At 28.5% G+C, this 12,962-nt stretch overlaps 1 protein-coding gene across 7 annotated transcripts; it reads left to right on the forward strand.

Annotated features, from left to right (window-relative positions):
* The first annotated feature begins 1,205 nt into the window (after nt 1–1,205).
* Nucleotides 1,206–8,761, forward strand: LOC110652857 (serine/threonine protein phosphatase 2A 55 kDa regulatory subunit B beta isoform). 7 transcript variants are annotated; one of them, XM_058129855.1, is made up of 14 exons: nt 1,206–1,666; nt 3,235–3,347; nt 3,426–3,524; nt 3,634–3,753; nt 4,522–4,734; nt 4,815–4,906; nt 5,324–5,442; nt 5,769–5,892; nt 6,565–6,688; nt 7,021–7,110; nt 7,215–7,306; nt 7,406–7,483; nt 7,691–7,758; nt 8,176–8,761. In XM_058129855.1, the coding sequence occupies exons 1-14, from the start codon at nt 1,546–1,548 to the stop codon at nt 8,310–8,312; spliced, it is 1,590 nt and encodes a 529-aa protein (XP_057985838.1). In that variant the 5' UTR covers nt 1,206–1,545; the 3' UTR covers nt 8,313–8,761. The 7 variants fall into 7 exon arrangements, with proteins under 7 accessions (XP_057985838.1, XP_057985839.1, XP_057985842.1 ...); XM_058129856.1 differs by having other exon boundaries at nt 1,207–1,666; nt 8,182–8,761; XM_058129859.1 differs by having other exon boundaries at nt 1,208–1,666; nt 7,042–7,110.
* Nucleotides 8,762–12,962: the final 4,201 nt, after the last annotated feature.

Genomic DNA, 12,962 nt, shown 5'->3' on the forward strand with positions numbered 1-12,962 from the left:
TAATAAATTTTTATAATATTTAATGAAATAAAATATTAATATTTATATATAACATAATTATTTAAAAATTAAAAATATTACAATTCAAAACTTATATATATGTGTGTTTATGTGCCTATTTGGCGTGAATGTTTGAGAGTCAAAATTTATTTAAAAAAAAAGCTTCATTTTAAATGTAATTAAAAAAATAATTTTAAGAAAATAATTTTATTATTTTAATAATTAAAATTTATTAAATTTAATTTTAAATTAATTTTTAATATTTTCTAATTAATATATCTAATAAGTATTTTTTTTAATAATAATTTTAATAATAATAATACTAAATTCTAACAATAATACTAAATAGGTGTGTGCGCGCGCGATTGTATGTGTATGTATATATATATATATTTGTGGTGGACCATCAATTGCAGCTTACTTTACTGTAAGGATTATATGGAATAAGTGGATTATTATATTTTTATGATTATTTACGTTGGGTACGTGCAAAACTTTAAATTATATTTTTATATGATTATTATATTCTTTGATTGAAATAAATACTCGGCGTGTATTTTATATTAAGATTACAATATAATTATTAGTTATAAAAATTATATTTATAATTAATATCTATATTTTTTAAATTCAACACTTAATCCTATTTAAATATTTTTTTTATCAAATGATGAAAAAAGTCATTCTCGTACTCATCTATTTCTTAGAATATAATTATTTTCTGTGACACGAAAATACTCTAATCATAAATATAAAAAATATTATTAAAAATAATTATAACTGCTTTAAAGTGATTATAATCAAATTATATTATATTTAATTTAAAATTAATTTTCAATAATTTTAATTAATATTATTTTAAAAAATATTTTTTTAATACTAATTGAAATACAAATCCTAAGCCTAGTGGCTAAGTCTACCTTTTCCTCTTTCTTTAAGAGCCCTTGGATCGCTGTAATCAACGTAAAAAAAAAACAAGTTTCATTTCAATTTCAACCCTATCAATGAAATTGACAAGTTTATATGATCAGAAAAAAAACAAAAGCCGAAAATTAAAATATAATTATTTGTCATTTTCATCCCATACATAATTTTTCCTTTCCACTCGAAGAAAATAATAAAAAAAAAAAAGTAAAAAGGAAGTCGAGAAGACTACACAATTAACAAAAATTAGTAATAAATCCAATTTTCAGCCTAAAAAGCTACGTCGCATCATTCATTGCAACACTATCTTCCAATCTTTCATTTTTCTTTAAATTTTTTTTTAGCTTTATTTCCAGACTTCTAAAAGAGCAAGAGCAACACAAGAAGTTAATAGAGGGCCATCGCGGTGGGGAGAGGGAGAGAGTGCGCGCCTTTTCTATGCGCGGAATTTCGTTAATGCTCTTCAATCTCTATGTTTCTGGTTCTAATGGTTGATTAATTGGAAGCTGTAACGGTTTCAAATGGAGATCGTTGCACGTTGTTGATTTTGTTGTTCGGATTCTAAGGATCGGATCAGTTGTGTTTCCGGGGATTTCTATTGTCAAATAGATTTAGAGCAGAATGAACGATGCCGGCAGTGCGGAGGCTGCTGCGGTAGCTTCGGTTGGGGCACCGCAGCCGTTGGAGTGGAAATTTGCTCAGGTGTTTGGGGAACGTGCGGCCGGTGAAGAAGTCCAGGAAGGTACGATCTCTCTTTAGGGTTTCTCATCATTCGTTTGTGGTTCTATATTGTCGCTATTTACTTATTATTATTATTATTATTTTTAATTCTAGATTAGTTGTCGGTATAAATTAACTATCAGTTTTGGCGTAACAAATTAGTATCCCGTTGTATATCGAATGGCATAATTATTAGTAAATGCGGATTGATAGTTTAGGATTCAATAAATGATAGAATCCGTTTCTATGTTGGTGAATTGGTCTCTGCTTAGCTGGAGAAGTATGAGTTGAAGCAATGTCGTGTTGGTGAAGTTTTAGGGTCGTTATGCACGTGTTGATTGGTCAATGAGGAAGGATTTGTGGCTGATGTTAGCTGCTGGAGTGTTGCCGCATGTGGGAGTTACATGTTTTATGAAGTTGATCCCAATATAGTTCACTGTACTAATGTTGTAGACACATGGTAATATTCATAAAAGTCATTATCTCCAAATTGATCTCACAAATTGGAATGTAATTTGTGCTAAGACACAATTTATTCCTACACACTAAACGAAAACTGCAAAAGCATTTGCATTGGCTTTTGAAAATTGAGGAGTAAGATATAAATTATCTTTTGCTATTGGCTAATTGTTTTGATTTCTTAACTGATTTAAAATGTTCAGCATATAGCAGCTTTACATCAAGAAGGAATAGTAGTGGAAGGGCAATTGTGAGAATAAATTTGTAAATCTCAAGGACATGGTAGCTGGTGATGAGGAGGTTATTAACATTGCTTTGGTTAGCGGCATGGGATTTAGGATTTAAGTTCAACTGACTTGAATGATATTGCATTATTGATATTATAATTTGGGGAACTAGAATTGTGTTGATGCTGTAGACGAGCTTTTATGTGCCTGAGATGCATGTGTTCTGGTGTATAACCTGCTTTTCGGGCTGAAATATTGCAATACTATTATGCAGATAAAAAATGTTAATGCATCTAGGTTTGAGTATAAGGCCTAGGTTGGAGGCAGCAATGTCCTAGGATATTGGGTTTGATTGAAAAATAAGGAAAGAATGAACAAGAATACCTAGATTAAGTGAAAACCTCATTAATTTGTCAAGTCAGTGGATCAAAATGTGTCCAACTGAATATCTGGTCCATTTGGTTTAGATTGTGCTTGCCTTTCTACTGAGGAAGGGTTATAGAAAATTCAAACTGTCACTATGGAAATAACATTTTGTGCAGGCTTGCCAATGGCCCAAGCTAAGACTTGAAGTGGGGAACAGTTGGATTACTAGGCCACTGTTCTTATAGGCTGGCTGGTAGTTAGACACTTTGATTTTCTTTGTGAATGTTATGTTTATTGGTTGAAGTTGTGCACTAGTGGATGCTGACATAGAACTAACTATCATTCCCTTACACTAATATGTCCTTCAGGAGAAGGATAATATGTAGAAGTAACCAAATAGAATCTGACCTCTTGAGAGATATTTTAAACTATAATACAAAGCCTGGAAATTTTGCTTGAAATTAGCTTTTGAGAATTATTGCAATGTCATATGATGTGTTCCTATCTTCTCACTTTATTTTATTGTGGTCTTTTGCAGTTGATATCATATCTGCTATTGAATTTGATAGAACTGGCAATCACCTTGCTACTGGAGATCGTGGTGGTCGGGTGGTTTTATTTGAAAGAACTGACACAAGAGTTGTATGCCAAGTGATGCAATTTCTTTGATGTTTTTGGCCATGTTATGCTTGATGTAATATAACACTGAAATAAGCTCACAATATGTAGAATGATGGTAATCGGAGAGATCTAGAGAGGATGGATTTTTCAATCAATGGGCATCCTGAGTTCCGGTACAAAACAGAGTTTCAGAGTCATGAACCTGAGGTAATTCTTTTGTTTGTTTTTTTGGGTGTTGATGAATACTTAACCAAATATATTTGTATAAATTCTTTTTGAATTGAGGATCTGATAATAACTTATCTGTTTTATATAGTTTGATTATCTAAGGAGCTTGGAAATTGAGGAGAAAATCAACAAGATTAGATGGTGCCAGTCAGCTAATGGTGCCTTGTTTCTTCTGTCGACTAATGACAAAACCATCAAGTTTTGGAAGGTAAAGGCAATTTTGAACCTTGTGTGATTTCATCAAATATCAAGGGCACTGTTGAAACTTTTTTCTCTAGCAAATTTTGGTTAGAGCATTAATGGCATAATATATCTTTTTCTTATTTTATTTTTTATTTTTTAATTCATTATGGGAACAAAAGATATCCTACAGATAGAGACTAGCCGTGAATCTCTCTAAAGAAGTTCAGAGAAAAGGCAGCCGAAAAATGCAAACTAGGATACAACTTCCATTACAAAGGCTGTAGAAGAAAGTCCCATAGTGAACTGTAATTGCTATATGGCTCAAGGTGAAGGACAAAAGATTGCTTTAGGTAGGTTCAAGTCTTGTTTGGGAAGATGCAAAAAGGAAAAGAAGGGGGTTCTGTTCTGTAGTAATAGCACATTCTTTTAACAGGACAGTTTGCACAGCATGTTGGAAGATTTTTTTTTCCTAAATTTTGATCCAGTAAATAAACGGGTAGGAAAAGAATGTGGTTGGACCTCAACAATATACCCTACTCAATTTGAAAAGGATTTATCAACCACCTTTTAATATTACGCCCATTTAGCTTGGTAAATTCTTTCTCTTTATCTAATTAAAGTGCTTTTGTCGTAGTCTTCTATGAGCCTGCTTGCCTTGTGATGGATAGTTTTCTGTTTCTTGCTCCGGCTATTAAAGTATTGTAATGGGAAGAAATCTGGAAAAGAAAAATGTTGACACTTTCTTTATGATGGAAATTTCCTAATCCATATGGTGTACTTAATTTTTGGATAGGTCCAAGAGAAGAAGGTCAAGAAAGTATGTGACATGAACGTTGACCCTGAAAATGCTGCAGGAAATGGTCCTATTCTAGGTTCTAGCTTGCCAACAAGCTCCAACTCCAAACCATATACTGCAAATGGAGGATCTTTCGATAGACCCTTTGGTTCTCCAAGCAATGACTTTTCCTTCTCGCCTGGGGGTGTCGCAAAACTACATTTGCCTGTGGTAGCTGTATCGTGATTTTGAAACTTTTTTTCTAGTTTACTTATTTGTGGTTCTAACACTCCTTACATCTGTATACCTAGTTGACCAGCCATGAAACGAGCGTTGTGGCTAGGTGCCGAAGAATATATGCTCATGCTCATGACTATCATATTAATTCCATTTCTAACAACAGGTGCATTCAGTCATTTAATTAAATGTGCATCTCTTTCTTTCTTGTTGCTAGATTCCTTTTCTTGAACTGCCATCTTTTAGTTCGATTATCCATGTGTTTCTTTGGTTGTGCTTAATGTTTGTTTTGATTATTATTCATGTTTAATTTGGTATATGATCTTGGAAATGTGAGATTGAGGAGCAATTAGATCTCTCTCTCTCTCTCTCTCTCTCTCTCTCTCTCTCTCCCCTTTTCTTCCTCTTCTTTTTTTTTTAAAGGAAAATGATTCCCATCATTATGATTTTTTTTTAGTTGTCATATCATTATTGTGGGTATAAATTGTGCATTTGTTGCTATATTGCTGAAACGTGTGCTCTTTTTACAACCACTTCCATGACATTCGCCATTCCTGCTTATTCTTTCTTCTTTGTGTTGTAGTGATGGTGAAACTTTTATATCGGCTGACGATCTACGAATAAATCTTTGGAATTTGGAAATTTCCAATCAAAGTTTCAATATTGTTGATGTGAAGCCAGCAAACATGGAAGATCTGACTGGTGGGGGTCTCAACATTGTGTGTGGCACCCTAGATATTTTATAGCATATTAATTTTAATCATCTAAGGGTTAAGGGAGTAAACAAGATTCTGGTTAAATAAATTTAGAGTCTTGTATGTGGAATATGGTCTTCCCCATATGCGTTCCGGTTTTGTTTTTTTTCCTTCCATTCCCCTTATCGAAGGCTGGGTGATTTTGTGAGAGGTCATTTTCTGTTTCTCATTGTGTTTCTTGCTGCTATTGCACTGGATGATTGAAGCTTGTTACTTTCTTTTTTTGGCCATATGTAATAATTGTAAATATTTTTATTATGTTCATATATGCAGAGGTGATAACATCAGCAGAATTTCACCCTACTCATTGTAATATGTTGGCATATAGTAGTTCAAAGGGCGCAATCCGATTGATTGATATGCGGCAGTCTGCTTTATGTGATACTCATAGCAAACTGTAAGTTCTGTCGTATTATATTGAAATGAAACGACTTCGTAGCTTTGAAGGCTGCTTACAATATATTTTTTTTCATTTGTTTTGGATCACTTCTGTCATTTATCTTCTTGTTCTTTGCCTTTAACCCGAATGGCCAAAAAAGAATGCATATAGCCAACCCCATCTAGTTTGGGGTTAATGCTTAGTTGTTGTTGTTCTTTGGCTTTACCCTCTGCTTGGATTGAAGTAAATAGGAGAGGAAACAAAATGGAGGCAAATAATGGGTGGAATAGGATTTTCCCCTTGTTTGTATGAGGGAGGAAAATTGCAGAAGGAAAGAAAATAAAGCTTTATTTTCCTTCTAGAGCATTCTCTCCAATTTGGAGAGAAAATAAAGAGGCAATGATGCGAAATTTTAGTATTGAGTCAAAAATTACTTATTTGTCCTTTATATTTTAAATTCTATTTAGGAATATGGAAGTTATAACTGTAAACTCACAAAATATTTTCTTTCCTTTCTTAAGTTTCTTATCTTCCTAAACAAGGGAAAATATATTTATTTCCCTTGATCCCCTTTTATTTTTCTTCAATCCAAACAACAAAGAGGAAAATAAGAAAGATAATTTTTTTTCCATTATTTTCCCTTTCTCTTATATGTTTCCAAACAGGGGGTTAAACTCTGAAATGGTGCAGGTTTGAGGAACAGGAAGTACCTGGTTCAAGGTCCTTTTTTACAGAAATAATTGCCTCGATCTCAGATATTAAGTTTGCTAAGGATGGAAGGCATATACTTAGTCGTGATTACATGAATCTCAAGGTTCTATTTTTCATATTTGTTATTAATTTTTCATTTTATGTACTCTGTTTCAAGCTGTAAACTGAAATTTGCCTCATATAAGCTCTGGATGATTTTCAAACCATCTTGCCTGTAAGAATTGTTAATGCAAGCTGCTTTTAATTTCTAGAATATCTAGTCACTTAATAATATTTGTAGTGCTTAAAGTAAACTAATGGGGATGAAGACTAAGTCATATTGATGCAAAATAAAATATGAATATGATGGGATATGTGAGTTGTACAACAGAAAAATTGTTGCATCATGGCCCTTTAATTCATTCTCTTTCACCATGGCACTATTCTCTCATGTAGTTTGGATTTCTTGATTATCAGTTGTGGGACATAAATATGGATTCTGGGCCAGTTGCTTCTTTCCAGGTTCATGAATATCTAAGGCCTAAGGTGACACCTCCTTCTGAGAACCTTTTGATGAGCTGACAAGGCATTTAACAGAGATCATGTTGAATAAAATACTCTGATGTGATTTTTTTTCTTGGATTGGCCAGCTTTGTGATTTATATGAAAATGATTCCATTTTTGACAAATTTGAGTGTTGTCTGAGTGGAGATGGACTTCGAGCGGCGACTGGTTCTTACAGGTGGGTTTTCTGTATGCTGAATGATCATTACTGATGTTTTAGTTTTTAGATGCCTTACATGTTGCATTCGATGTCTTACTTTTTCTGTGATTCTTCCAGCAATCTTTATCGTGTTTTTGGCTGCTCCAAGGGGAGCGTGGAGGCAACAACATTGGAAGCCACCAAAAACCCAATGAGGTATGTTTGATCATCTATTAATGCAGAAGAGGGTTATACTAGGGGTTTGTCTACTCATTGTCGATTCGCGGAGTTTGTTGTTGTTAAACATTTGATTAGTTACTTTCTTTGCTATTTAGTAGGAGTAGAAATTGAGAATTACCATTTTGATTGTCAAACTCATATTGACTACGTTTCACATGGTTAATTTGTATCATGTGCTTCCAGGAGACAAGTTCAAACCCCATCAAGGTCTTCTAGAGCTCTGGGCACTCTTTCTCGTGGCTTTAGACGAGGTCTGTGCTTGCTGAAATATTACTTTTATATGGTGTTATTAAAAATCAGGAAGAAAAAGATGATATTTGGTATTAATGTTATCCAAGCAATAGATTTAGCTGTTAATTATTAGAAAATCATGATTTCAAAAGACCCTTTTTAGAAAGATAAATTAAGATAATCTGTTAATTTTGCTCCATGCTTTAAGTTTCCTGTTTCTTAATTTTACCAAGTTGGTTTTTTATGTCAAGCAACCTAATTCAATTGTATGTCATTTCAGCCTACCCAAAAAAAGCACGTATTTTGGATTTTTTGGTTTTTCCTTTTTCGCAGTTAATTTTGCTCTTTGCCTGATGTAACATCAAGTTAACCCTGTTATTCTGCCTTTTTTTATTTTAATTTATTTTTAAAATTTTTTTAAATACTGACTGTAAAAGGTGCAGACAACAATGGAGTTGATACGAATGGGAACGCTTTTGATTTCACAACAAAGTTGTTACATTTAGCATGGCATCCAACTGAAAACTCACTCGCCTGTGCTGCTTCAAACAGCCTGTACATGTATCGTGCATAAAATGGTCTGGGATGATCATTCATTTTTGCTTGGCAAAGCTATGGTTTCTACCTCTGGCAAAGGCTTTCCTGCCTTCTTTCCAAGCACAAATGTTGAAGATGTACCCAACACCAGAGTTAGCGTTGCTATTGTTGAATTATCAAGGAAGTATATAACTTTTGCTACCAAGAAAGCAGGCCCTGCTAATTTTATTCTTTCACAAGAAAAGATAAAGTCTGTCCGTATATTTTTTGGGTTTAGGTAAAAGGAAATTCTATCTTAAACAAACGCTTCTATGTAGTGCCGCAGGGTTTTTAGACTAATAGAATCTGTAAAATTCAACTTGGCAAAGGAGCTATTAGAGGGAGGGGGGATCAATGCATCAACGTTGTACCATGGGAACTTAGGACTAGAGGCTTGTGAAAATTTTATCATGATTATTGTTATTTCATATTCTAACCATTCTTTCTTCTCTCCACAGAGTTTGATGATTTTTTTATTTTTTTTTTTGTTCTTTGCTAAATAATGATTCTGTTGGGATGAAATGCGAGGACTTATGTTTCTAAGTTCATCCATGATTGTCAAATTATGCAAGGGTATACATAGCTAACAGTTACAGTAGTGATTCTCCTTTTTTTAGACCAAGTTTTAATCTAATTGAAGCCCCCTACCATTCCACAAGCTGAAGGAATAAACTTTTGTAGACTAATTCAAGTGCTTTGTTGTTGCTACTTTGTTTCTTTCTGCGCTGGTTTCTGAGATATAAGAGTTGCTTTTATGTGAATCATTCAAGACCTTGTTTTCGCAAGAAATTAATTGGGCAAAAAACTTGATTTATTTTTCGGGAAAATGTTGTGCAAGAGTTGGCGAAAATATTAGTATAAATCTTGGTAAGTTCACAACATTGACATACGTTTTGCTGTGTGCTATAAGCGGATATCGTTTTGCGGAAAGGTGTTCTGCATTCATGTGAGTATTAGTCGGTTCGGTTTGATTTAAAAGATAAAAAAGAATGAATAAATTAAAATTTTAATAAATCAAATTGAATCTAATGTATTGAATCAAACCGATTTAGTTTGACATGGTTTGATTTTATTTTACTCGAGTTTCATCTTAGTTTTTTTTTGTCTTAATTTTTTTTAAACGTGTAGTGTACATTTTATATTTATTATATGCATCCGTAATTTTATATATATATATATATATATATATATATATATATATATATATATATATATATTAATTTTTTATGTGATATAATATTATTACACTATATTGATTATTATTATAATAATATAATAACCTTTTGTTTTTTATAAAATATATATTGTAGTTATTTTTAGATTAAGTTGATGAAAATGAAAATATATTAATAAAAATAAAAAATTATAGAAGTGAAATTTATTCTAAAAAATTTATTGTTATAATATAATTTTATATTTGTAAGTACTTTCATAAATATATAAATTTAACTATTTATTATTTTATTAGTTTATATATTTTCATATTAAATTTCTTCAATAATGAAGTATTAAGTTTATTAAGACTAATTAACTTTTAACATTTTATAATTTTTATAAAGCATATATAATTAGCGTAAAAAAATCTAAACTTCTTCCAATACTATTTAAGAGTTTATATATATAATAGTAAAATAATTTTAATTTAATATAGTTTCATATAATGTTGTTGATCTTTTTTTATATCTAGTTATTTTGATTTGTTTACTAAAATTAGCTATGCACACCCATATTAATAGATATTAACATTATTGATTTTTATTTGATATATAATATTTTACATAATTTCATATTTTCTTATAATATAGAGAAAAATTTTAAAAATAAGATTGATAAATATATTAAAATTAATAAATTATTTATAAATAATAAATTAATGCATTATTATGTTATTATTTTTAATTGGAATGACTATAGTAAAAAATGGTATAAATAATTATTCAATTTAGAATAAAATATTTCATCAAAATAAATTATAACGTATTTTTAAATTAAGTGATTTATAATTATCTTTCTAAAGATAAACGTCAAATTCAATAAAGGAAATTATTAAATTTAAATAAATAAAAATTTTATTAAATAATATAATACTTATATTTATATGAAAATTGGACTCTTTCTAAATTAAAATATCAATTTGTATTTATATTTAAATATAAATTTAATAATTTTATATTTAAAATATGATTTTTAATTTATATATATATATATATATATATATATATATATATATATATATATATATATATTCATTATTTGCTGAGTTATGATAAGATTATAGTATTAAAAATTAAAAAATTATTTTTTTATATACACAAGTTAACATTTTTAAATTTTTAATAATATATTATTTTAAAATAAAAAAATATTATAGATTCTAATTATTCTATTAATTATATTAATTTTATAATTAAACTCAAACCTAATATATTGCGTTAATTATTAATTTTTTTAAATAATATATTTATCTATTTAAATATTTTTTCTCATATTTAAAATTTATTTTATATGCTTTGAACTTAATTATATATTATTTAAAAATTTTAAATTCATATAATTTTATTATATATTACATGTTAATTAAATATTTTTATAAATCAATAAATATAAATTTTTTATAATATTTTTCTATTATGTATATATATAGTTTATTAATAAATATAGTAGTGTTTATATAGGACTTATGAATTCAATGTTAATTAAAATTAACTTATATATTAATGTAATAATTAAAAATTTTAGAAATATATTTATAATGAAAAATATAAATTTATTTTATATGAAATATTTTTTAATAAATTATAAGAAATTAATTTAAAATAAAATTTTAAAAATATTAATAAAAGAATTTATATATTTAATCAATAAAAGTTATTTTTTTTAATTTTTTTTTAATGTAAATTCGACTCTATGATTCGACTTGCCTTGTACGAGCCCTCGTGCTTGTCCTTTGAGTTGGGCCGAAGCGTAAGAGTAAACGCAGGAGTAGGAATTCTCTTCTCGCCTTGACTCGTACCTCCAAATAACTGGACCGAAACCCTCTGCTTTTAGTTGCATACATGCATGTCTTAAGCATGACCCAAATGTCAATTCGAGACGAACCAGGACCCAGCACTCTTAAGGCAGAAAGATAGGAAAGAAAAACGCCGGTAGCGGCGCTGAAGATTCTAGTCTTCTTAGCTATTACTCCTGTTAGTGGACCCGTCTGCCAGCTATTGAAATAGGCCACCCAAAATTTTTACATAAAGAATTATAAAACAATGATAGAAAATTTATTAAAAAAATAATTTATATAAATAAATATTTTTTTATTTTTATAAATAATATAAACCATCATTATATTTTTATAAAATTTCATTTTAAATTATATTATGACAAAAATTTGATTAAATAAAATTTAAATCAAAGATGGATTGACCCACTTAAAAAATAATATATATATATATAAAATAAAATCTAAAAAAAAAGTTAAAATCTATTTATTAAATTTTAAAAATACTTTTTTCTTTTTCACTCGGACTCTTCTTCTTTTAATTTTTATATTTATTATTTATTTTATTCACAAAATTATAATTTTTTTATTTAATATATCCTTTTTTTTATTCTTTTCTCTCACTCTCTAACAATTAATTGTCTTTTTTCTTTTCATTTTTGTGTCAATAAAATTAGTGAACAAATTTAATTTCATAAGATAAATTAAAAAAATTAATGGTTTTATTTACAATTCTATAATAAAAATTGTAAAAATTTGATTGTAAAATTGAATGAGAAATCAGTTATATATAATTATTTGATTACATATATTGAAAAGTTTTTAAAAAATAAAAACTCATGGAGGATAATAGTAAATTTAATATTATAGCTATTTATAAAATTATGTTCTTTTTTCTACTCAATTATATGTTGAAAATTTGAATTTTTTCCCTCAATAAATAATTTATTATTGTATATAATTTTTTCCTTTGAATTAAGCAAAAAAATTTTTTTTTGACTCCACTAAATCAAATTTCTGACTTCTCCTCTAATTTAAATACAAGTAAGATTAAAAATTTTAAATTTATATAAACTCTAAAATTATATAAATAATTAAATTTTAAGTTCTAAAAATTTTAAATTTATATAAATTCTAAAATTAAATTAAATAATAAAAAATTATAATTTTAAATACTACACATTTATATATTATATAGATTTATTATTTTTAACTCTACTTAGAGGCTAAATAATAATAAAATAAAAAAATAAAATATTTAATTCTGTTAGATATTTCAAAAAAAAAAGAAGTTAAATTCAACTAAATAAATTAAATTTTTTAAAATTAAAATTAAACTGATTTGAATTATCGAAAAGCCCAAATTAAAATTTTAAGTTAAATAAATTTAATCATTTTTTTTTCTATCGTAAAAGTGGAGCACACAAAACGTTTAGGGATGTAATTTGATATCTTAATAAAATCATGATAATTTTATTAAGATTATTCATCTTATATGCGCTATCTACACACACATTTATTTCTTATTACGAAGTAAAAATTAATATATACACATTTAATTTATATTGAGATCTTATTATTTTTAATAAACTTGTAATTTATTTACACGTGATAAGAAGGCTATATAACTTTTTAACCCGTTTGGTGGGTTAAAAACAA

The sequence above is a fragment of the Hevea brasiliensis genome, chromosome 11 (assembly GCF_030052815.1).
Source record: "Hevea brasiliensis isolate MT/VB/25A 57/8 chromosome 11, ASM3005281v1, whole genome shotgun sequence".
NCBI lineage: Eukaryota > Viridiplantae > Streptophyta > Magnoliopsida > Malpighiales > Euphorbiaceae > Hevea > Hevea brasiliensis.

Excerpts from the sequence above, each read along its gene's own strand:
- LOC110652857 (XM_058129855.1), top strand. The coding sequence starts at position 1,546 with ATGAACGATGCCGGCAGTGCGGAGGCTGCTGCGGTAGCTTCGGTTGGG. Across the intron at positions 5,443-5,768 it reads AAACATGGAAGATCTGACTG|AGGTGATAACATCAGCAGAA; the intron begins GTGGGGGTCTCA and ends TCATATATGCAG. Across the intron at positions 7,484-7,690 it reads GCCACCAAAAACCCAATGAG|GAGACAAGTTCAAACCCCAT; the intron begins GTATGTTTGATC and ends ATGTGCTTCCAG.